This window comes from Lepidochelys kempii, chromosome 10 (assembly GCF_965140285.1).
Source record: "Lepidochelys kempii isolate rLepKem1 chromosome 10, rLepKem1.hap1, whole genome shotgun sequence".
NCBI lineage: Eukaryota > Metazoa > Chordata > Testudines > Cheloniidae > Lepidochelys > Lepidochelys kempii.
The window spans coordinates 66,202,431-66,227,540 of record NC_136389.1 but is presented as its reverse complement, the minus strand read 5'-3'; the positions used below and the strand labels follow the sequence as shown (position 1 = coordinate 66,227,540).

Here is a 25,110-nt window from a genome sequence, read left to right as displayed (position 1 = left end):
ACATTACATTTGAACAAAAACGTAAATTGCTATTAAAAGAAATATAAAGATATTTCTTCACAGTGGAATTAACTCAAGTATTGCCCCTAATCCCCCTTCTGCCCACCCACAAAACCCTCTCAGCCACATTTCGTGGTGCTCTCAACCCCAGCTAGCTGACTCAGCCCCCAAGTGCTGTATTCACTCTGGCTGGTAACCCACCCACTTTGTAGCATGGATGCAGTTTAACCACTTGAGCACTGATAGTCCTCCAGTGCCCAGAAGCACAGACAAGTTCTCCCGCAATTCACTAGTAAAGAATTATAGATCGGTTCATTTTATTGCAGTAGAAAGAACCATGAGCTATCCTGTCAGCAGTCTTCATGACATACATTGGCGAGTTCAACACCAGTGTGGATCCAGTAATTTGAGTGTTGCTACTCATACACCTGAACTAGACAAACCCATGTGCTCAGACTAGTTTAAGTCTGGGGTGAAGACACACCCTCAAATGTGGTAATAGGAGGGAAAATTTACATTAATGAGCAAGGTAGTGCTGGATGGCTCGCAAATGTACACACACTTTTTTCTGAAAATCTGATTTTATATACATAGAATTGTGCCTGTTCCCTGTCCAGTAGTGTATACAAAAATTCCTGCAGTATTAGCCACTTACATTGCTGCTATGAAAATATTTTCCATGATTTACACATAGTGTGCCATACTTCCTGCTTACGAAATACTGTTTTAAAATTTAGTTTACATAGGGAAAAGTCTCCGTGTGTGCACCTCATGTATCTGCATTTGTATGCATAAACCCCTGTAGCTGACAAGAAGTATATGAGGGCAATTGCCTATTTTGGATATGAGCAAGTGTAGGGTGCCTTCTGTTGAAGAATCAGCTCATGTATGTTTACTCTGTTTCCTCCCTTTCTGCAATTTTGTTTCACCACAGCTGTATGGTTTACTAAGTTTTGCTACAAAATGATTATTTTTGTTGAAATCTTTATGATTGTGACTGTTTTGTCCGAGTTTTAACTGGCTTTGTCCTTCCCAGAATGACCGACAGGTATCAAATATGCTTGTTGCAGCTTGTGTAGCAGTCATGCATGACATACTGGTCATTGGCTCTGCTATGTCTGTAAGGCTGCTGTTTTGCTTTGAATCTTTGAGAAAATACTTAGTGTGGTGCTGCAAAATGCACACTGTGATATTGGAGAAATAATTTACAAATAACTGACTTTTAGAAATCAGACATTTGCAGTAGATGGTTTACAAGTTCACAGGTGCCCTTGTAGAGCAATATTTCTTCATAATGGATGAAATTCAGGTCTCCAGACCACTCAAAGCCAAAAAGTGAGTTTTAAATGGCACTTAAGCAGTGCATAGGTCTTGTTTTGGCCCTCACATTGGACTGTGGTCCCAATCCTGGAAACATTTGAGGACTCCTGTCTGTAAAGATACCTATGTATGTAAATATTTTCAGGACCAACGTCTATATATTTAAACTGTATGTTTCAAAACATTTACACAGATCTGAGTTTGAACATCTATTCAAAACAATATTTGACAGAGTTTATTATGGCAGGTCATGAAAACATTTCTCAATTATAGCCTAATACTTTCAAACAAAACCACCCCAGGCATATATTAAAAGATGCTAAAATTCAACACCTTGACGTGGTTTAAATGTACAATATATATTTTATAAATAATATACTTATTATGAAAACATTTAAACACAATGGACTGAATTCTTCCCTGTTGGAACTCCACTGACTCGAGTAAATTTAATGCCACTGGTGACTCTGGCCTATTTCCCATTAAAATTTAGTAATGCTATCTTTCTTCTATAGGATATTGTTAAATTAAAAACAAGATTTTTTTTATTTGTACAATACTGTCTCTTTTTAATCACTGCCTTGATTTAACTGCTTTGATTTAACAAAACTAGACCCTTTAATCGCCTGATCATTCAGTCACACTACCCACCGAACTTTAATTAATATCAGTAGGAATTCTGCATGTGGAGTGACTGAGCACAGGGGAGCTGTACTTTTTAAAAATTGATACATTGCATCAAGAATGATGGTGGACGTCCAAGATGTATGAGATGGAAAGAAGAGAAACTGCCACTGAACTTTGGATTGGTTCCAATACACTGGAGAGGGGTTTCCTAACACCAAAGTGAAAACGGGTAAAACTTGGACTAAACCTTATAGTAGTCTGCACCTACCCTCTTGAGAGAATGCAGATTCTAAGTAGTATAAATGTGGCAGCAGCATACACACACACACGTTTCATATTACTCTCAAGAAAGCATCCCATGGTTTGCTTCTAATCCAGTTCCCATAACATAGCACGTAAACAAAGAGATGCATTAATTAAATGGCTTTTATTTGGGTCAAATCTCTGTGGCAGAAGTAACTTTCATACTTCTGTCTCATAGGAGCACCATAAGGATTTCTTCTTCAGTCTATATTCCATTTATGTGAATCAGTGAAGAAGGAGAAAGAGCTCTCTGTGTTTTGCTCTCTTGTTCCTCAGTTAGGTCCTTATTATTATTTATTTGCATTACTGTAGCAGCTATGGGGTACCACATTCTAGGTACTTGATAAACACAGAGTAGAAGGACAGTCCCTGTCCTGAACTGCTCACTATTTCGTATAAGACGTGGGTATAGCTAAAAGTGGGAGGGAGGGAGGAAGGACGAAGGAAGCTAGTTCTTTTGTCAGTGCTGAAGCTTCTTCTCTTATTTTGCATCTCTTTGCAGCTCAGGTAAAAAAATATTTTTTACTTTCTTGTGTAATTGTGTATAACTTCTTTTAAAAGAAAAAAAAGCAGCACAAAGGAGAAATACCTGTTTGCTGGTTTTCTGCAGCCGGTAGCCATAAATCCATAAGGATGGTTTCGCAAGATGTCCAATCACCATTTTCTGATAGCACTCTCAAGGGAAAGAATCCTACCCTGTCTCTCACAGTAATCAGAATAAACCTTAACAGAGCTTCGAAATAGATCACAAATTAAGTGCAAAATATATTATTGTTGAGCTTTTAAGTGTACCAAAATCAGGAAAGTCCATTATAATTCCTACTGGAAGAGTAACTCAGGCCTCTCTTGTATTTATAACATGTTTAATGTGTTACTTTATATGACATTAATCTTTATGCCAAATATATGTATGTGTAATATGGCTGCATTTCAGCTGTGAGAGAACTGTAACTTTGAATTCCCTATCTTTTGTGCATTTAAAAATTTCACCATTGCACTGCACTTACACAGGGCCAGAGTTGAAAATTTTTAGCCATTCAATTAGCCCTTGAAGCCAGTAGGGCTACACACATGAATAAGAGTTTGTAGAAGATTTGCTACAGCATATTAAAATATTATTTCTCTGTTTTAAAAAAAAGTTTAATGAAAAAATAGAACAGTTGTTTGCATAGTACAATAAATGTGCTACATGAATTTATTTGAAGTTAAAGATGGTGTTCAGTGCCTCAGTACGTCATTAAAAATTAGCAGAAAGCTTTCTTCACACAGTATACCTTGTCACTTTTAACTTATGAGAAGCATTTATCCTCACTGAGGATTAAGTCCAAAGAAAGGATGAACTATTAAAAAATAAATTGTTTTGGAGTTAGATAAGTGCAAAGGGTCTCCAGATGTGATTTGAGCTAGAAAAGAAGTAATCTGTGCCTTAGGAGTTGTAGCTGTTTTATATTACATTTCTTGCTCATCTCTGGATGTGTCAGGATTAATTATTCTGTGCTGCTATGGAACGTAAACTCTTGGTGGATTGATCAGTGGTGGTGGAGGTTGAAGAATTGTTTGATATAATTCGCTGCTTTAAGGCGACTGGAAAATCCTCTCTTTCACACACCCCTCCCCATCCCAAGCTGGGCAGATATGTATTTACTGTTGGGTTTTGGGCTTGACCTGCTAATGGTGCTTTCATTGGAACAAAACAAGGATAAAACTATTTCTAAATGTAATTGGTTACCCTGAGACATTTTGTGTTGACAAGGAGCAAAAAGGAAAAGTTAAGTAATATATACAGTACATCTAGCAGCTGTTAACTAACTTTTATGGCTCATGATCTGATTAGAAGGCTCCTATGCCTACAGGCTTGCAGCAGAAGCCTCTGAGATTTACAGCTGAGTTACCACAGAGGGGATGTGTCATCTACTGAGAAAGTGCGAGACTATAAGAATGGCCTTGTCTACAGTATGGGGGAAGATCGATCTAAGTTACGCAACTTCAGCTACGTGAGTAACATAGCTGAAGTCAACTTACTTAGATCTACACTATTCTATGTCAACGGGAGACGCTCTCCTGTCGACTCCCCTTGTGCTTCTCGTTCAGGGGGAGTACAAGAGTCAGCAGGAGAGCGATCTGCGGTCGATTTAGTGGGTCTTCACTAGACTTGCTAAATCGACCACTGATGCATCGATCGCTGTGTGTCGATTCCCCGGTAAATGTAGACAAGCTTTGGAAATCCAGTCTGGAGAAATATCACTAAAGTTACATATGGCCAGCAGCAGAATGGAACTCAAATTAGAAGCCATTAACACCTCAATAAGCAGAAAGGAGATTAAAATCCATGCACTTAGCACAGACTTTTGAACACTTAAAGGAGCAGAGGGTTGAAAATCAATAGTAACTATGCTTCAGGCTTGGCTCAGTTCCCTAATGAAGACTGGTTAATGCAAAACGCAATATCTGCAGAAGGCTTCCACATATTCATAATGGTGGTTAGTAAATTTTCCTGGATTGCTGGATGACAGTAATAATTTAAAAAACCTACTTGAGTTATTTACATCATCGCTATGAGTATTTAATATTGCAGAAGCCTAGTTTACCCCAGTCACAAAAATAAGATGAATGTTCTTAGAGGTCAAACTTCAAGCTTATAACCCAGAAAGATCAGGTTTCCAGGACAAGATGGATTTGAATCAAGCACCTGTATATTTCCGGGGCACCTATTTAAAGCCCTTTGTGCTCCAAAATGAAGAGTAACAGGCTGAGGTACCTTTTTAGGCAGCAGAGCAGAGTATTTAGTTATCTCCCCTGTTAGAATGACAGCATCTTAAGAAAGCTGATTCTTGGCCTTCAAAGAAGATATGCCAACTATTCAAGGGGATTTGAGGGTAATATATCCTTACCTGTGTCAGGTTCGATTGATGGGCCTGATTTATGCATTTTATATGGTTTACCTATTGGCCATCTTCCTCCTGGACAGAGCTCTGAGTAAAAAAATAAAAGTAAAACACTAGCTATCTTATCACATGAGACTATTCTTCAAAGGTTTAGTGATTTCTCACTCTATATTTGTTCCCTTATTTTCAGGAGGGAAACTGCCAGGATCATTTTGTTTGTTTATTTTCAGTAAAGATTGATGTGATTTGCTTTTCTCCTGTCTTCTGCTAATATTGCAGTTTTCCATTGATTTTTCAAATTATAATTAGTAGTAAACTTATCTGCTAAATCTTTGTACTCTAGTATACCTATAACCTGAACTAGACAATCTATGTAGGTTGTAATTTTTCAAATATTATCTAATTAAAAGCTATTTTGGGACCATACTATGGCATCATGAGGCATTTTGCCTAAAATTGTGTCAGTGGAGCCTTCTGCTTAAAAATGGATGGCTGGTCTTTAATACAGGACATACTTTCCCCTTCGTTGTCTAAGCTTTTTCTTTCTTGTTCTTGCTAAAGATAGATTTTGTTTTTTAAAAAGTTCACTATCTGTGACCCACAGAGCTCCTAAATGCCAACTGGCAGAGGGCACACCATACCATAACTCACATCAGGCCTGACAGACTCATTGCCCGAACTCACTCTTGGCAGGTGTCATGTAAGGTATCACTTGCAAACAGATAACACACTGGTCGTTGGTATTATTGCATAATGCAAGTATGTGTGGTGTATAAAGAATTAGATGTGTGCTGGAAATACGTTCAGCAAGCAATGCATAAACCCAGCATGTCCTAAACAAAGGAATATTGTTTCACCTGGTTGATTGTGTCTCCAATGTAAACTGAGCAAGGAGAGGCCAGAAAAAATGGAAGTATATTTACATAAGGCAAACAAAGCCATCAAACTAGCAAGGGGGGAAGGTGACCACTTAACGATCATGACCGTGGACAGAGGCTTTACCCCACCAGGAAGCCTTCCTGACGCTTGAAACAGACAATGGACTTTGGGAAATTTAAGCAAAAACAGAAAGCCATTGAGGCATCCATCAGCTGAGGGACAAAAGAGGTCAGAATTCTTGAAATCTGAGAAAGGGGGATCCTTCAGCTAAGGGCACTGAAGTCTCTGGGAACTGATTACAGATGAGAAACCTGCTTAGACAAAGACTGTAACTTTCTGAAGTTAAGTTTTGTTTTATCTGTAACCTTTCATCTCTTTCACTCTTATTTGAAATCACTTAACCCTATTTCTTAGTTAATAAACTTAATGTTTTATTACAAAGCCATCTCAGTGCTGCCATCTTGAAGTGAAGTGTAAGTCTTCAGATAACTTAACAGCCTGTTGTGTGCTCTGTCTCACTGAAGGCAGCAAACTTAACTTCTGAGTGTCCAGTGAGCAGGACTAGACGCTGCAGAAAGACGCCTCTGAGGAACTTGGGGAGTGGGATTCACTCAGTGCTACCTGGCAGAATTCAGAAGAGTTTGCTGACAAGGCAGGCAAGCTGGTGGGTCAGGAACCTGACACAACTTAGCAGCAGCCAAGCTCACTCTTGCTGAGGCAAAGTAGTAATACAGTGGCTCACAATTCTGGGTGACTTGAGCAAGCTGTCACAGCATCTCAGCCAATTTTGAGTTATCTGCACCCTTTTTTTTCTCTCATCACATAATAAGCTCCAAAAAATGAGTTATTTGTTCCCATCTCCCTATTACATGGGTAAGACAGACGTTTCTGGAAGAGGCAGGCCTGAGCAACAAAGCTGGGATATACATTTCTCCTAAGTTCAGCCATATTCTGATTCAGCTTATGCTAGAGATAAAGGCCAGCTGCAAAGGTTTGCCGTGAATCGAAACTGCCCCAAAGTTTGGAAGGTTTGCCCCTGGGGTTTCAGGTCAGGTGCAGCATTAGTTAATGATCAGACCTAATCTGAATACATGAATTACAGCCCAACAATGAGGATTTCACAATTTTGTAAAAATCTATGAATGAGACAGTATTAGTTATTCAAGTTCAAAAGTTACTCTGGGTATGAAATATTGTTAAATTCTGCTTCCCATCTGACTTTAATTTCCATAGCTGTTGACTAGACTACTGTTCTGAGTCAGTGCATGCATACAATACAAAGTGCATTCCTGTAACAGTTGTATAGATTTTCAACACAGCAATAGCAAGGTTATGTAGGGCAATAATGGGAAAACCCATTTGATCTTTAGTTCTGAATATGCCACACTGTGGTTAAGGTTGGAATTTGTAGACACCTGAATGAGAATAAAGAGACTGGGACATGGCGGTGATGCTGCACCCCATCCTGACATGCACATGGGCTGGGCCTGCCCCAGAAACACCCTGAGCCCCCTCCAAGTCAGCACACTAAGATAGCAAGCAAGAGGGATAGAGGCTCCTACTCATGCCCAGCCCTAGCCCCAGCCCCATATCCAGCTATGAAGCAGCCAGGCTCAGCCCAGCAGGATCCAAGTGTGGAGGGGCTTAGTGTAGGGCAAGAAGGTTCTGTGTGGGGCAATCTGGGTACAAGCGGCTTGGTGTGGGGGTGGAAATCTGGATGCACACAGGCTTGTCTGGGGGTTCTAGGTGCAGGGGGAATGGGACTCTGTGGTGGGGTCTAGGTAAAGGTGGTTAGGGCTCCGCAGGGGGATTTGGTGGGGGAGGAGAGAGTCTAGGGGCAGGAAGGGTGAGGCTCAGTGGTGGGGGGGAAAATGTCTGGGCATGGGTGGGGGATCTGGATGCAAGAGAACAGCCTTGCCACGGTGATTTACCTCTCCACCATGGCTGCTCTGGGTGCCTAAAACAATGCACCACCTTGCTGGGGAGGGGCATGCTCACTCTTGTGGCTTCCCTTTGCTTCCCCCTCAGAAGTCATTTTTCTATGGGGAAGCAAAGACATTTGAGGGGGACATAAATTCTGCACATGTGCAGTGGCACAGAATGCCCCCAGGAGTAAGCTGAGGTCTGTAAAATCATGACTGGTGTGGAGAAAATAAATAAGGAAGTGTTATTTACTCCTCATAAACACAAGAGCTAGGGGTCACCAAATAAAATTAATAGGCAGCAAGTTTAAAAATAAACAAAAGGAAGTATTTCTTCACACAACGCAGTCAACTTGTGGAACTCCTTGCCCGGAGTTTTTGAGAAGGTCAAGACTATAACAGGGCTCAAAAAAGAACTAGATAAATTCATGGAGGATAGGTCCATCAATGGCTATTAGCCAGGATGGGCAGCGATAGCGTGGCTAGCCTCTGTTTGCCAGAAACTGGGAACGAGAGACAGGGAATGGATCACTTGATTACTTGTTCATTCCCTCTAGGGCATTTGTCATTGGCTACTGTCAGAAGACAGGATACTGGACTAGATGGACCTTTGATCTGACTCAGTACGGCCATTCTTATGTTCTTCTTTCTTCTCTGGTAATAAACTTTTCAGGGTGAACTATATTCTTAGAACTATGCAAACCACTCATCAAATGAAGTCCTCTGTGACACATGTAAAGCCATTACCATCAAAAGAGTTGCAGAGGTGTAATGGATTAGAAATTTCTACGTTACTGTACTGGACTACACTAGAATACAGAGGGACTTCCCTATAGCTAGAGTGGAAAAGTACAGTAGTTAAAATATAGGGTTTGATTCTGCAAACGCTACCAGGCACAGTACTTGTCATGAGTAGTCCCACTAAATCATGCCCCTGAAAGCTACACAGCAAGTGTATGCTGGACTCTTAGTATTGCCAATAAAGTAAATGGATTTAACTCAGAATTCACACAGAGGAGACCAGACTTGATGAGTACCTCCCCTAAATAAGAAGGTGCTATTTTAAAACAAGGCAGTTCCTTTTCAAAATAGAATTGTACTTTAAGAGGCTTTAGATAGTGGATAAAGTTTTCAGATGTGTCTAACTGACTTAAAAACCTTGGGCTTGTCTTCACGTATAGCTCTACAGCTCTGCTGCCGTAGCACATAAGTGAAGATGCTTCTATACCGACAGGAGACCTTCGCCCATCGGCATAGTTAATCCACCTCCCGCAAAGGCAGTACCTATGTCAAGGGGAGATGCTCTCCTGCCAACATAGCACTGTCTATATGGAGGGATAGGTTGGTATAATTGGATTTTTCACACCCCAGACCAATGCAGTTTTACATAGATATAGTTCTGCAGCGTAGACCCATGAGACTTAGGCGAGGAGTTAGGTTCCCAAGTTACTGGTGCACTTTTGAAAATTTAACCATGTATCACTATTAATATGGTCAATAGTACCAGTTTTTTTTAAAAAAAAGACAAAGAACAAAGCAATTACTCAAATTACTTTTTAAAAGACAATTTATTAAAAACATTCTTAATGTGATCATTTAAAAATTGCCCGGGAGGAGGCTGTCAGTATTCATACAATGAAAAAAGTTAAAAGTACAATTTTATATTAAGTAATGCTAGTAAGGCTCTTAGTGTAAAGAAAAGCCCAATTGAAAGTATTAAACCACCTAAACGTCTTAAAACAAAATTGAAAATACACGTCCTCTTGAACTATTCATAAAATATGTTTCAGTAGTCGACACTAACCACTTACATACATTAAACTTTAATCTTATTGATATTTTCCCTAAATCAAGCACAAGCATTCAAAAAAAAAAAAAAAAGTTAGTTTACATCCCATCAAACTGCAGCGTGTGTGAGAAACCTCAGAGAACAGTAATTAGGCCTTGAGCAATACAGACTTCTCAGAGCAACTGCTGAACACATAGTTAAAAAAGCTGCCAAACAGCTCCTTAATTTACACTAGATTGGTTATCAACTAGTTTGGAAGTTTAATAAGAAAATTAGAGATAGATTCCTCCAGAGGGAAAAAACACAGGATAATTTTACATGAGTTTATGAAGCCTTTAAAGTTTGAAAGTCCAGCAAAATGCCAAGTTTTGATCTCTTAATTGCTTATGAAATTTTGAGATACTTCTCCCTCATTACTACTCCATTTTGACCGAGGTTGGGCATGTCAAAGCTAAAATTTCACTACAGCAATTTAGCAGTTGGCACTAGAAATAGAAAGTAATTTAAAGGACAAAAAAGGACTTCTGACCTTATTTTTCTGTAGAGAATTTTTTAATCTGATTTCAGATTACCTCAACATTTACTGTAATGCTATTAAGCACTGAGGTATTTCCAGTGCCTGAAATTGATTGTAATGACTAGAGTCTACTGAAGAGGTATTGGATAGCTCGGAGAATTGATAATGGAATGGGACAGCATTTCACCTTGATGTAGCCTAGGTACGTTTAGCTCAGGATAGTATGAAGTGACCACTACCACCGTCTAAAAGTGGTTTTGTGGCCATGGTTGTTTCAGTGCAGTTACAACCAAATAAAGCAGCTAAATCACCCACATCAGCTGGCATCCTTATGGTCAGTCTCTACAGAAAGGTCAATGACTGACTGAGTTGTGGAGACTAAGTGGGATGGTTGAATCACTTAAGTGAGATGTTACGGGGAAGCCTACATTGCCATTGCTCATGTTGTGTCTGCTGTTGAATTGCAGTTTCCAGGGCTCTCACTCTGGCACTTACTGTAAGAACTTAATTCACTTATAGAAAAGGAAGAAGATTTGCATTTAAATGCTACCTGAAATTAGTAGTGGGTGAACTTCAGTGGTTTGCAGTTGTAGGCTTCCGCAAGTCTCTTTGGTCAAAAAGTGTTAGCATAACTGCTGTTGTCATATTATGGGCCTAATCCCTTGGTATCTCCTCCATTTGCAGTTTCCACAAGAAAATCAAGTGTTCACAAAATCAGACTCTCCTAAACGTGGATTTAAGACACTGTCCTTTTTAATATTTTTAGAACATTTCAATAAAACAAAACAGAAATTAAGATTAAGTGACAAATTAAACACATGCTTTGGCCTTAACATAGGAAGGATTACTGCTACTTATTTTGTACAGTATCAACTACAGATAATTCTTAAAACTTCCTCTCCAAACTTCAGGACTGGGTGGGTACAGATCTGGAGGATTCTTCTCCCTCTATAGGGGCCTGATCCTACACCCATTGAAGTCTACGGATGCAGGATCAAGGCCTGGGGTTCTAGGGCAAGTTGCCAGGCCAGAGATTCAAGGCAGTCAAGAATTCCAGAGATTTTTTTTCCCTAATTAAAGAAATTCTAAGAAAGAACAAACTGCAAGTTTGGGTTTTGCTGTTCTCTTGGTTGTTAGCCTGTATTTAGATTTCTAGGCAATTGGATAAAGAAACCAAAGCATCAAGTTTAGTTTATATTGTATATTGTAGTTCTATTTTCACTGCTGACTGACAGAAGGGCCGATGTGGGGCAGAAAATAAAAGCATGTTGAGTTGCACCATATCCACCTTTATGGCTTATGTCATGTAGTTTAATATACAGACCTAGATCAGTCAGACAGTTGCACTACTATTTATAATCTCATTAACACAATCTCTGCATTCGAAACTTTGAGAGAAGTCCTGTGAAGGGCACTTCTAATTCCTAGTAGTGGAAGCCAACCAATTTTAAACAAATATCAGTCAAAGTCACTTTATGACCAGTGGAGATGGGGGCAAGATATACTTGTATAAAAATATATTGTATATAACATGTTTAGAAAATTGCATAGACAATATTTTTATTTAAAAGTGATATAAGGCACAGTTTTACTAAATATATTGTCTGTTAAAAAAGCAAATCTATTTTAATCTCTTTGACATAATGTAATTAATAGTACCCTTTCCATAAAAATATGTGCAAGTGTAAAAAAAGAATTTTCATTTGGAACATGAAATACTCTAGTGTAAATGTTAAATCAGTCAATTTTCTAAAGTTTATTTGTATAAAATCTGACCACCACTATTTTAGATCACAATCTTCGGTGTTATTGTTCTCCGGACTGTTCACTGGCGGTTGTAGTGCTTTCTTCATTCGCTGTATAATCTAGATGTTCCATCATCTAGGCAGAAACAAGATTATTATTTTTAAAATACTAACTTCTTATTGGTCCAAACTTTTCATCTAGTTAAGAGAAATTTAATTAAGTAAGGATTAGAGTGGAATTAAGCAGCATACAGTGAGGAAATTCTCTGCACAAGACTGAAAAGGAAATATCCAAGCTTATTTTAATTAATTAACACTTTGCACCATGACAATGCTTTTCATTTAAGGATCTCAAAGCGCTCTACAAGAAATGAATTAAAAGCCTCAGAACACCCCTATGAGGGAGGGAAACATCCATTAAAAAAAAATTGACAGTTGCATAAGCAGACCAGGGAAGCGAAGCAACTTGTTTAAGGTGTCACAGTCACTGGAAGAACTGGAAATAGAATTCAAGCATCTTATTTAATATTTAAACTTCGGAAAATCCTTTCTGAAGAGAAAGGGTTAGACTGGCTTCACTGCAAATAAATACAATTTACAACTATGGTATGTAACCTATCATTTAAATCAGCTTTTGTACCAGATGAGTGGAGGATAGCTAATGTGACACCAATTTTTTAAAAAGGCTCCAGACGATGCAAAATTACTCAAGATAGTTAAGTCCAAAGTAGACTGGAAAGAGTTACAAAGTTATCTCACAAAACTGGGTGACTGGGCAACAAAATGGCAGATGAAATTCAGTGTTAATAAATGCAAAGTAATGCACATTGGAAAACAATCTGAAATATACATACAAAATGATGGTCTAAATTAGCTGTTACCACTTGAGAAAGATCTTGGAGTCATTGTGGATAGTTCTCTGAAAACATCCACTCAATATGCAGTGGCAGTCAAAAAAGCTAACAGAATATTAGGAACTATTAGGAAAGGGATAGATAAGACAGAAAATATCATAATGCCTCTATATAAATCTATGGTACATCTTCAATACTGCCTGCAGATCTGGTTGCCTCATCTCAAAAAAGATATATTGGAATTGGAAAAGGTACAGAGAAGGGCAACTAAAATGATTAGGGGTATGGAACAGCTTCCCTATCAGGAGAGATTAAACAGAATGGGACTTTTCAGCTTGGAAAAGAGACAACTAAGGGGGGATATGATATAGGTCTATACAATTGTGACTGGTGTGGAGAAAGTGAATAAGGAAATGTTATTTACTCCTTCACGTAACGCAAGAACTAGGGGTCGCCCAATGAAATTAATAGGCAGCAGGTTTAAAAACAAACAAAAGGAAGTGTTTCTTCATACAATGCACAATCAACCTGTGGAGCTCTTTGCCAGGGGATGTTGTGAAGGCCAAAACTATAACAGGGTTCAAAAAAGAACTAGATAAGTTCCTGGAGGATAGGTCCATTAATGGCTATTAGCCAGGATGGGCAGGGATGAAAACCATACTCTGAGTCTCCCTAGTGTTTGCCAGAAGCTGGGAATGGATGGCGGGGAGGATCACTTGATGATTGCCTCTTCTGTTCATTCCCTCTGAAGCACCTGGCATTGACCTCTGTCGGAAGACAGGATACTGGGCTAGATGGACCATTGGTCTGACCTAGTATACCCTTTCTTATGTTCTTACATTATTCTACCATTTTAACTATATTGCTTACACACTACTTGTCATCCATAGCCAACCCTTGCCTGTTTTTGAATCCTTTGTACAATTCTTCAGCTTTACAACCAACAAGTCTCTTACCTACAGAAAACGATTACATAAACATAATTATGATTCATATTTGTCAAGCCTAGAGGTGATTAAGATCACCCATGTATTTAGGTACTGGGGAAAAAAAATTTACTGATTTAATTCAAAATCCACAGATTTCTGTTTTGTGATGGAAATAAATGTTCAAATTGGGACGTTAAAAAGCAAAGCTGGATTTTTTGTTGCCATTTCCATTGATAAGTAATAAGCAAGGCATAACAAAGGTATAATTCCATTTTTAGTTGGACCTGTAACATGCACATACATACACTCAGGGTGAAATCCTGACTCACTGAAATCAGTGGAAAATTTCTCACCGACTTCAGCAGAGCCAGGATTTCACCTTTGCAATCTGATCTGAAAAGACATCAAGAGCTTTCTGTGATTCTACAGATGCAAAATCCAGTGTTCTGACAAATCACGCAAAGCCAAAGCCCCTCCTAGGCGTGTCTACACAAATTAAGCATTGGAATCTATGTTCAGAATGGTGACAATTTTTTTTTACATGTCTTTCATCAGAAGTCCAATCAAGCACTACCACATCACTCTGCTAATAATGCATACCCTCCTCTATCCCACTTAGTCTGAGATCATACGTGCAACACTGAGTTGGAAAAGAACTTATTAACTGTTTTAAAAAATCCTGCTAAACAAGCCAGTGTTAATTATGGGACCAATTCAAAATCCACTGAAGTCAATGGGAGCCTTTTCAATGACATCAGGTGGTTTGGGATTAGGCACATATTAACAATAGTGACACAGCTGATTATGTGTGTGTGCGCGTGTGTGTGTATATACACACACACACACCCCTCACATCTACCAAGATCAAATTCCAGATACAGAATGAATGTGAGTATTGCAGATTGCTTAAAATGACAGGCAATTTCTTCAGAATAAATGTTCTATAAACTCCATTTCAGGATCCTGTATTATTTCTTATATACTATATGTATGATGTGGTATAAAAATGTTTTGCCTCATGTTTTCAGGATGGCTGCACTACTCATGACCATGTATTTTGTATGGTTTTTTTAATAGAAACCATTTTTGAAATGTTTTGGTTAACTGAAGAATGGTTATTGAAGCTCTTTTTCAAATCCCTTCCAATCTGTAAATAAGGGTGTTGAAGTTACTATGGATCCCCTAATGAGCAGACACTGGGGGAAGAGACAAATGATAAATATATCTGAGAAACATAAGCTACCTAACAGAGCTTTTCCATATGTAAGTGTGACAGTTTTACGGTCCAATATCACAGGATCCTCTCAAGCCAGAGGCAAGTGCTGAGTCCAACACTGAAAAGCGGAGACTCTCCCATTTATAGTGACACAAAGCTCCTATTTCTACCACAACAGGCAATGAGATACTTAACCCAAGATGTTAAGGTCCTGGGTCACAACACTTGTTTCTAGCTCTGAAAGGTCCTAAGATATCAAACCTTAAGATAGTGACATTTTTGTACATGGAAAAACTCAATTAGGTAGTTTTTAAAATGTGTTATAATTTTCTTCTGTTTTGGGGGTTTGTGTAGTAACTCAGGAAACCTGGCTTTAATAGGTGGAAAGTTAAACTTCCAACTAAAAGTATGATAGAATTATTTTAGAGATTTTGTCTGATGTGGCAGATACAGAATACTTAATAATATGGTGTAGTATAAAGGTTTTTCTGGCACCTGTTTCAGATGACCAGCTAACTTGCCTGTGAACAAGTCAGTCATCCCAAACTCAAACCAATTAAAAAATCCCCCCAGCCTTATAAAATGTACAGGTAGACATGCGCACCATAATGCTAAAGTCTGATGATGTTATAAGAAACTACCGCTAGTTAATCAAATCTGTAGCTTGCAATTATGACCTTGTGTGATTTAAGTTACAGAACTAATAAAATGCATACATTGTGCAACATGTCATGTTATTCATATACTGTACTTGTTTGTCAATATCCAGTATAACAGACAGATAAGCGAGGAAGGGCTCACCACACAAGCCAATGACTTATGTTTACAGGCTGGGAAAAATTTGGAGAGAGAAAAACAATGATCTCCTAAGTCTCTCAGACATTATACAGTTAATATTGCATTTTTTTTCTCCAGTGGGAGAAGTTTTACTTTAAAAACACCAAGAACAATTTTATAGGCTCCGCTAATACAAGCGCAGTAAAACAGGTTATGGAAGAATATTTGGATTAAATCAATAATTGGTGATAAATATCAGACCAAAAAAAAGAAACACATTTTCCATTTAGCTACACCTGTGAAACATAAGCAATCCAAAAGCCCAACTCATTTTTTAAAAAGCTATGCAACCTTACACAGAATTGCTGCATACTTAAAAAATGAACAATTTACTTTTCCAAGTAAATCATGTATTTCAGTGAGTCATGAAAGCTTTTCCTGTGTGCAATGATTCATTACAATTCCCAGCAGACTACACCTTAAAAGGTCAGAAGCTGAAAGTAGGGTTGCATCATTGTGACCTGTGAAATGTATGCTAACATGCTCATTTCTAAGACTTGAGCCTCAAAAACTCTCTCAATGTAACCTCAAGGAAGAATTCCACAGGAGAGGTTGAAAATTCATGCTGATAACACTGTCCAAAAAATAAGAACATGTACTCTTGTGGCAGAGTGAAGGGAGGAGGAAAGAGGGCGAAGAAAGTGTGTTTAAAGGTTAGAAATCCAGACTGCCCATCCCATTTTAATTTGCATTTTAAGACTCCCGCCTAGTTACTAAACAAACAATACAAGTAATCTTGGATTTGTGGCATTCAGCTGACTCTTTACTTCTGTGAAATCTGATCTGACTATTAATGTTGCTTAAGCAAGTTCTGTATTTAATTTCATGTTTCTCTTTTCAGAGGAGAGGAAGATAGATCAGGGTTCAAAATATCATATTTGCCCAATAGTGTGCAGTCTCCCTTCAGAGTTAGTTCAGACTACTAGCAAATAAAAATTAGGATGTTTTTAGAAAGCATAATAATGAGCAGAGACTGTGGATAGTATTCCAGTACAAGACCACTACATCTGCATTCTAAAAATCTCCATGAAATTTGATTGGAAAATGTATATTGCTCACACACTGTAATCCTTCTCAAAATGATAAGCACAAAAAAAGTAAACAGAGGAAAAGCAATTAATTTACATTATGTAGTCAGGCATGCATTTTTAGCATTATATTTGGAATTATGGCCAAAGTGATTACCATTAATGTTAATAGCCAAGAGCTGTATTTGTGTGAAGTATCATGTTATTCCAGATACTGCACACTTCAGGTATGTCTTCACTACCTGCCGGATCAGCGGGCAGCGATCAATCCAGCAGGGATTGATTTATTGCAGCTAGTCTAGATCCCCGAGTGCACTCCCATCAACTCCTGTACTCCAGTGCCACGAGAGGCGCAGGCAGAGTCAACGGAGGAGCGGCAGCAGTGGACTCACTGTGGTGAAGACACCACGGTACGTCGATCTAAGTACATCGACTTCAGCTACGTTATTCATGTAGCTGAAGTTGCGTAATCTTAGATTGATCCCCACTCCCCAGTGTAGACCAGGGCGAAGATACTCATCTCAGGCTTTGGAATAAAACTGCTTAATCATCCTCCTGTAAGCTTTGAAAAGATGTGTAACAAATAAGGGGCAGGGTACTGTGCTGAACCATGGTCATCACAGGATCCAAGACAGTCAAGAAAGGCAGCACAATATATGGCTGGATATGGAAGCTCTTACCTAGTAATGACTATGAGAGAATATTCACACACAGACAGTAGTATACAAGAATTATATGAGGCACTGAGCCAGATGGAAATATCTGTGGGGTATCACACAAGTAAGGATAGCAAGCAGTGTAATCAAACACCAGTCCAGTGACTCTCATGGCATCCATGGAGATCTGGTGTATTGAGTAGTAGTGAGGTACACATGGCCTCTCCACCATTCTTATGAAACATGCTTCCACTTGCTCTCAGCCTGCATGTGCCCTGAATTTAGACTAAAGTTTAACAATACTCTTGGGAAAAATGTAATACCTAGAGAGCAGAATAACTCTCGTAATACGTCTTCAATTTTACATGTTAGAATTTTTAAAACATTCTTACCCTCTGTCAAAAAAGGGCATGCTTTAATTTTTGACAAAGGATGGGGGTTGTTAGGGGAAAGACAATAGAAGGACATCCTTCAGTTAGTTCCATGACATGTTTTTATTGCTGTGGCAATGTAGTGGAAAGTGGCTGCTGCTGCTGCCGCCATTACCCTACCTGAGTGAAAAGGTAGCTAAGTTACTGAAGAAAATGTGTACAATTTGTTTTTTGGTTGTTTTTTGGAGGGGGGGCAGACTCTGTCCTTTAGTAATACTCATTTTTGATACAGTTATTACCAGTAGTTTGCTTAATTATTCAAATTCCACATTAAGGCTGAAATCTTCATGACTCTTATACTTCTTAAAGTATATAATCAGAAGTTCTCATCTGCCTTATATTTTAAACGAATTATATCCAAAAATGGAAGGAAAACAGGTGGAAAAAAAGATTGAAAAAAAGAAAGCAAAAGAAAAGAACGGATGAGCAGATTAATACAAATTTCACTAAAAGAAGACTATATCACACCTTGTAGTAAAGGCTTCCTGGAGGAGTCCAACACCTAAATGAAATTCACTCCATTATTACAGTCATATACAACAGGAATGTTTCAAGACAAAACTAAAAACAAAAGAATGATTTAGTGATAACAGCATCTAGAAAACCAGAGCTATTGTGTCAAATGACACAGTCTAGCTTACATTATACATTAATGACAAGATATTAGGCATCTTCAAAGGTGATTTTCTCAGTGTGGGCGAATCCTCACAGGCATAAAGCGTGTGCAGCAGGTACATCAAGGGTCCCCATCCAGCCCAGTAAGGACTGCTCCAGCTAATGTATTCCAGTGCTATTTCAGCCCCCAGAGGCCTCAAGTTTACTCAAAAGGTGGCTGAAAACACACCTTTCCTCCAGCTGCACTGAGCATTAGCGACTGAAGATTTGGCCCCAATATATTTTTTAAAATAAAAAGGTATGTAAAGAAACCATTTCTAGTTCAAAATACAGAATATGCATATACTGCAGGAAGTTAAACTATGCAATAAAGATCTGAGATATATAGGATTCTCTGAATCTGAAGATGCATTGAATAAGATCCTCTGAAAAATATAAATTGGGTGAAATAAAGGCAAAGAAATCCTAAAACTGTACAGAAGAAATTGAGTAAGTGTCTCATTAAGATCACACAGAATGTTTAAATCTCAGCCAGATCTCCAATACGTAAATCAATTTTTGTGTGTGTGCCAAAAACTTTGACCCAATAACAGGGCCAAGTTCAGAGCGGTTTTAATCCTTAAAACAAACAAACAAACAAACAAACAAACCCCACTGTTGAAAAAGTACATAAAATAACTACTATGGCAACATAAACCTTCCAAGTATGAATTTTGTTAGAGGAAGTGTGAGAAAAAATTTTGGTAGCTAAAAAACTAGAAGTTTTTAGACCAAACATACTAACAACTTAAGTGAGGAACATTATATTGTTCTCTCTGAATGCAGTTAACTATAACTCTCTACTCCCAGAGGTAGTAGACAGGCAATGTAGAGAGGTTACCTCCATGCCATGTCAGCTCTACATCTGGATGAGTGTCATCCTATATAATATTAGCAAAAAAAAAAAATTCTTCCCGCTTTCCTTAACACAGCTATCTGAAAGTCAGTTAGTAAGAGCAATTTCTCTCAACATAAATCAATCGTTCTTGAAAAATGCAGTCCATATTCTGACCAGAGTTACCACACAACCCAGTGGAAGGAGATACAAAGATGGCTTTAAGACACCTTTAAATTCTCCCAGTATTCTTGGATTGTCCTACTGCTGAGCCAGTTCCCAGAATAAATCAGAGTAACATCAAGGCTCTTTTTACATATGCTAGCTACCAACAGCTCCCAAGAGATTGCAGGGACATAGAGATGCTCTGTCTGTGACCCCTTTCCATGGGCCTGGTGCCTTGTGCCAGCAGCCAAGAGGTGAATGGCATATGAGCCACTATAATTCTCACCACCCAAGAGAGAATCAATTTAGGCAGGGGAAATCCTCAAAGTGTCAGTTTACAACTGCTTTGTGCTGACACAGTGAAACACAAGTTTTTGATTGTAATTGATATTTCTAAACCCACCCCCCATCCCCTGGTCACAAATGGTCACTTTGTTGCAGAATGGCATTTGTGATCATGACAGCATAAGACCAATGCAGAAAACATTAGAAATTAGTTTCTAAACTAATGTTAATGTGTGTCCAATTTTTTTTTTTAAAGTGTATTCTAATACAAAACTATTGTAGACCGGAAACTGTTTTCCAATTTAACATTTAGGTGCCATATTCAGTGTTCCAAATGATAGTATCTTTGAGCCATCATCTTGATGCAAAGTGTTGAAAATAATACACATTCTGGCACAATTCCTACTGTATTCATGTGAAAAATGTCATCTGTTTTGATTTTTCATATTACTGGACTAAGCCAAATATCTGTATTTTCCTTTAAATCTTGTTCTATCAAGTTGACTTATAGACTAAAATATACTTAGCTTCTACAAAAGGCTTTTTCTGTTAATTAAAGAAATGCAATAAGCACCACTAATACAGATTGAAAGTGAGTGGCTACTAATATATTACCACATACTTATTCAAGGAAGAATACACACAAAGTTTCAAAACTGTCAGAACAGTTTTGTATGTATTCTACTTACCTGATAGCTGCTACCTTGCCAAAACTTCTTCATCTCCTTGCGTCTCCAGGCAACAAGTGAGCTGGTAAGGAGTGTACATGGTACCAAATAGAGAAGAGCTGGTTGTCCCATCTTCATCAGTGCCAGAACAACAAAAGTCAACACCATGCCAACAGCATAAGCTATTAAAAAAAATTCAGGACAGCTACTGAATAGTATACAGCAGTACATCACTCAATATATTACAGATATCCCTTGCATACAGGACTAAAACTATAGCTATTACAGGATTTTCCATTTGTTTATGTAAATGTGCAAAAATAGTAATTTCAGTACACTTTAAATATTCATTGACATTTTCAAGAGTACTGATTTCTATAACGATGCAACTCAGATACAGACAAGTAAAACAAAACTAAAGATTAAAATATTGGCAGTATTCACTTTTGTAAAATTGAAGAAAATGATCTAGTAATTTCACAAAAGCAGTTTACAGAAAAATACACTTTGCCAAAATACTGTATTAAAATTATTTACCTATGGTGCAGGAAACATAATATACAGAAGACGATCTTGTCTGAATATCAAATCTTCGACAATAGGCAACCAGGAGACCTAAAGAGAGAACATGCAGAAAGTATTTATTGGAAGAAGTTTAAGTTGCCATAACATGAATTTACATTCATACTTCCCATTAGAGCAACAATATGGAAGAAAACAGTTAACTATAAAATTGTAAGTTAAATACCGTGGACAGCTAGAAGACTATTAGTTTTATTTAAGAAATCTTAGGCCAGGTCTATACTTAAAAACGTACATCAACATAGCTACTGTGCTCACGGGTGTGAAAAATCCACACCTGACTCCCGTAGCTATGCCAACCTAACCCCAGAGTAGACAGAGTTAGTTCAACAGAAGAATGCTTCTGTTGACCTAGCTAGTGTTGCTCAGAAAACCCCCTTCCATCACTGTACTGAATCACAGTGGCATGGCTATGATGCTATAGCTATGCTGCTATAACACCTGCAGTGTAGACATGGCTCTAGAATAAGCCTGTCTCTAAAGTCAATATCCCCATTTAAATGAGCTAATGTGCTTTCCATTTAATATAAGCGACAGATCTGCACAGTGGTAACAAACACCCAATACTTTGCACGTATGCAGTGCCTTCCATCAAAGACTCTCAACACACTTGAATTAAATTTTGCCTCAGGACAGTAGAGAAAAATTAACACTCATATTTTACAGATGAGAAAGTCAGACAGAGGTTAAGTGATTTCCCCAAGGTCTCAAAGAAAGTCCATGGCAGAGCCAGGTGCAGAACTCAGGTTTTCACAAGATAAGCCCTTCTAATCTTTTGTAAAGTGCTGTGAGATCTACTGATGAAGAGAGCTAATTATTATTATGATGTTGATTAAAATGCAAATATATTTTCTCCTTCTATAAACACTGTAGAAATAATTTTGTTTATGTAGTATAAATTGTCTTTTAAAATGAGGATTTTGTATTGTACCATACATCATATAATTAGAAATTAAATTATGATAATCCTTTGCCATGTTACATTTCCTGTAAAAAACCAGCTTGATTTAAGATCACTGATCCTGATTATTATTAATGGCACTATATTCTACAAATACAAGTGCCATGAAAATATATATTTGTAAAACAATTATATAAAAAAGCAGATTGTTTACAAATCTTAAAATACCAATTGTACTTAGACTACAGACTATTATAAAAATACAGATTGTTTTACAGTGCATGTACATAGATCAAAAGCTAGAAATCAGAATTAAACTCCGGAGCAGGCCTGAAATATAGAAAATCCACTTTGTAAATCAGGTTATTATGAAAAAAGGGTCACAGATAATTTTGTTTATAGCTGCTAAAAACATTTCTTTACCTGGTACAATGATGTCCCCGAAACCCAGTAGTGAAAATGGCATTCCACATAACGCCAGTGCAGAGTATTCAAGTCGAGGTACCCGAATAACGACTGGTAACTGTAAAACAATATTTTTAAATCCCACATAAATCCAATCTAAATCGTATAATTTTTTTAAAGAAACATTAAAATGATATTAGAACTACTTATTCATCTAGTTTCTGAAAAACATCAAATTAGGAAGAACCTGAATTAAGAAAACAGGAACCAACAAACTGAGTGTTTAAAATGTGATTTTAAAGATTTAGAGTAGAAAAAAATGGATTTGCAATTTTACAGATCATATAAAGTGAAAAAAATTAAGAACAATGTAACCACAAACAATGGGAATATTAGATATGCATTGTTATCCTGACTATAAGCTATTGACGAACAATGATATCCAGGCCCTGAAGAGGAAAATTTTGAGAGTCAGGTTTTCCCCAAAAGAATAGCCTTTTCAGAGGATGCAATTTAAAGTCCAGTGAACATATCTGAAATACAATCCTTACTTTCTCATGGGGAGCTGAGCGTTCAGCAGGGCCTTCCACCAAGTTTCCATCATTCTAGGATCAAACCCAAGTCAACAGGTATTTAATACTTAAACAAAAGTAGCAAAAGCTGGCTATATTTTGTGAGAAAATTATACCGAAAAGCTACTTGAATTTACTGACTTTCCATAGCTAATTCAGTTAGTGTAATATCCTGCACATATGTATTCACATTGCATTCATACTACAGAAAAAGACTATTCATACCTTTTCACTGTTTCCAAAAGGACCAGCTGCAACTTCAATCATTATACTTTCCCCATTCTGAAATTTAAGGTTATTTTTAAATTAGTGAATTAATACTTATTTAAGTATATAGTGTAACACTTCAATATTACAGATTGAATTGCTGCTTGCACCTCAGTGTCCTATAATCCTCTTAATGTACTACTATATGCAGGATTATTTTGTCCAGGACATCATCTAGCAAACCCATTCAAAATGGAATGCACTGATCCAAAACAGAAGCTGTTCAAATTCCAGTGAAGTGCACAGATTAATGAAGTAAAGATTTATGCTTTTGTTTTGTATTAAAAACACAGTTAGACCTAAACTGGCTACTATAGTTTGTTTTCTGATGAAAGCAGCTAAAGTTTTATTTAGCTGAAGAATCTGTCAGCAATCTACTCCTCTGCCATTGTATCCTTGTTCTTTCTACTTTGAAATGTGGGCACTTGCAAGTAATTTGTGCCACAGCACGTTAAAGAATCCGCATTCTACAAAGCGCCAAAACCTCAACTGATACATAAGGGTCTGAAAGCAAAGGATGGGGTACAGTAATATTAGTCAGAATTTAGACAGGATGCAGTAATAAAACTGAGAATTTGGAAAACAGCAGGCTGCTGTATGACACTGACAGCATTTATTAGAATGTCGACTATAGCAAGTAAAAACAGAGCAGGCTTTTGGGGGCTGTAGCACAAAACAGATATACAATAATTTACTGTGAGATCCATTTTTGAAGGATTAATGACCATCCTGAGGCTGGTTCCCGTCCCCCGCCATTATATCAATGCTCCTTACCTCCTATTTCTACTATAATTCCTTTGGATGTATCTACTGCTACTCATCCCCACTCCCTAGGCTGCATTTTGCTTGGATCCACCTTATTTTCACTACATTGTTTCCATTCTTTCCCCTTTGTTTTGAAGTTTAAATTAATGAGACAAACATTCCTGTGCAACCCTTCATTTAGATGTTGGTAGACTGAGAAACTGAGGAGAAATTACTTAACAGACAAACTCTTGGGAGTAACAGACTTTGAGTATCTAGAATGGTAGCCATGTCTGGACAATATTTAAATGCATAAAATTCAATCCACAAAATATAAAATGCACCAGCAGGCATCCATACCACAAATCTATCAAAACTGTGGACCTACCTTGGTGATAAATGGAGTTATGAAGACGAAAAATACATCGTACAAAAGAAGAAGACCTAGAAGTATCACACATGACTGGCAAACAGAAAAGGAAACATTAAAACACAAATTTTCAAAGACTGCATGATATTTCTCATTAATACAGCAATCCTTACTAAATGCCTAAAGGTTACCTTTAATATTCTCTCATAAAATTTATGAAAACATTTTCTATTGGTAGTTTTAGTTTATGATTTATAAAAAACATTCTGGTGAGTCCTTTTGCTAACTTTAATGCTTTTGGAAAAAAGGAAACATTCTTTTTCATTCTTTAATTTACCTCCGGTTATTAGTATTTCTACGTGCATACCAACATGCTTTATTTAGGTAAACTGTTTACTGTACCTTAAAGTTGGGCATTTTCAGTGTTTTAATAAAGTTTAGGCAGAAAGCAACTCCCAAGATATCTTGTAAAATCCAAGCCCACCTACAAAAAAAAAAAAAAAAGAACCTTCTTTACATTTTATTTTTCTATATTTTCAGAGTACTGTAGGTTTGTTTGGTCTTGTTGGAAGAAAAGCCAAATTCTATAATCTTACAGCAAGATATTATAACAATGACTGAAGTCTAGTTTTTATACCTACTTATTGATGTTCATTCATGGAGCACTGTCTTAACTTATAAAGTCACACTTCTAACTAAGTCTTTTATCTGCTATTGTAACAGG

The 25,110-nt window shown here is 37.6% G+C and overlaps 1 protein-coding gene across 3 annotated transcripts in view; it reads right to left on the bottom strand.

Moving 5' to 3' along the window:
• Window positions 1–9,476: 9,476 nt before the first annotated feature.
• The window catches only part of SPPL2A (signal peptide peptidase like 2A), a 48,887-nt gene continuing 33,253 nt past the window's right edge, over window positions 9,477–25,110 (bottom strand). Inside the window, exons 9-17 of one of the 3 annotated variants that reach the window (XM_073304013.2) lie at window positions 24,789–24,870; window positions 24,405–24,479; window positions 23,231–23,287; window positions 22,985–23,038; window positions 22,452–22,551; window positions 21,083–21,160; window positions 20,567–20,727; window positions 18,407–18,440; window positions 9,477–12,123 (exon numbers count right to left, since the gene is read on the bottom strand). In XM_073304013.2, the coding sequence (XP_073160114.2) occupies window positions 12,092–12,123; window positions 18,407–18,440; window positions 20,567–20,727; window positions 21,083–21,160; window positions 22,452–22,551; window positions 22,985–23,038; window positions 23,231–23,287; window positions 24,405–24,479; window positions 24,789–24,870 (673 nt within the window). In that variant the 3' untranslated portion in view covers window positions 9,477–12,091. The remainder of the gene's footprint in view (window positions 12,124–18,406; window positions 18,441–20,566; window positions 20,728–21,082; window positions 21,161–22,451; window positions 22,552–22,984; window positions 23,039–23,230; window positions 23,288–24,404; window positions 24,480–24,788; window positions 24,871–25,110) is intronic. The other 2 variants (XM_073304012.2, XM_073304015.2) reach the window with 2 other exon arrangements.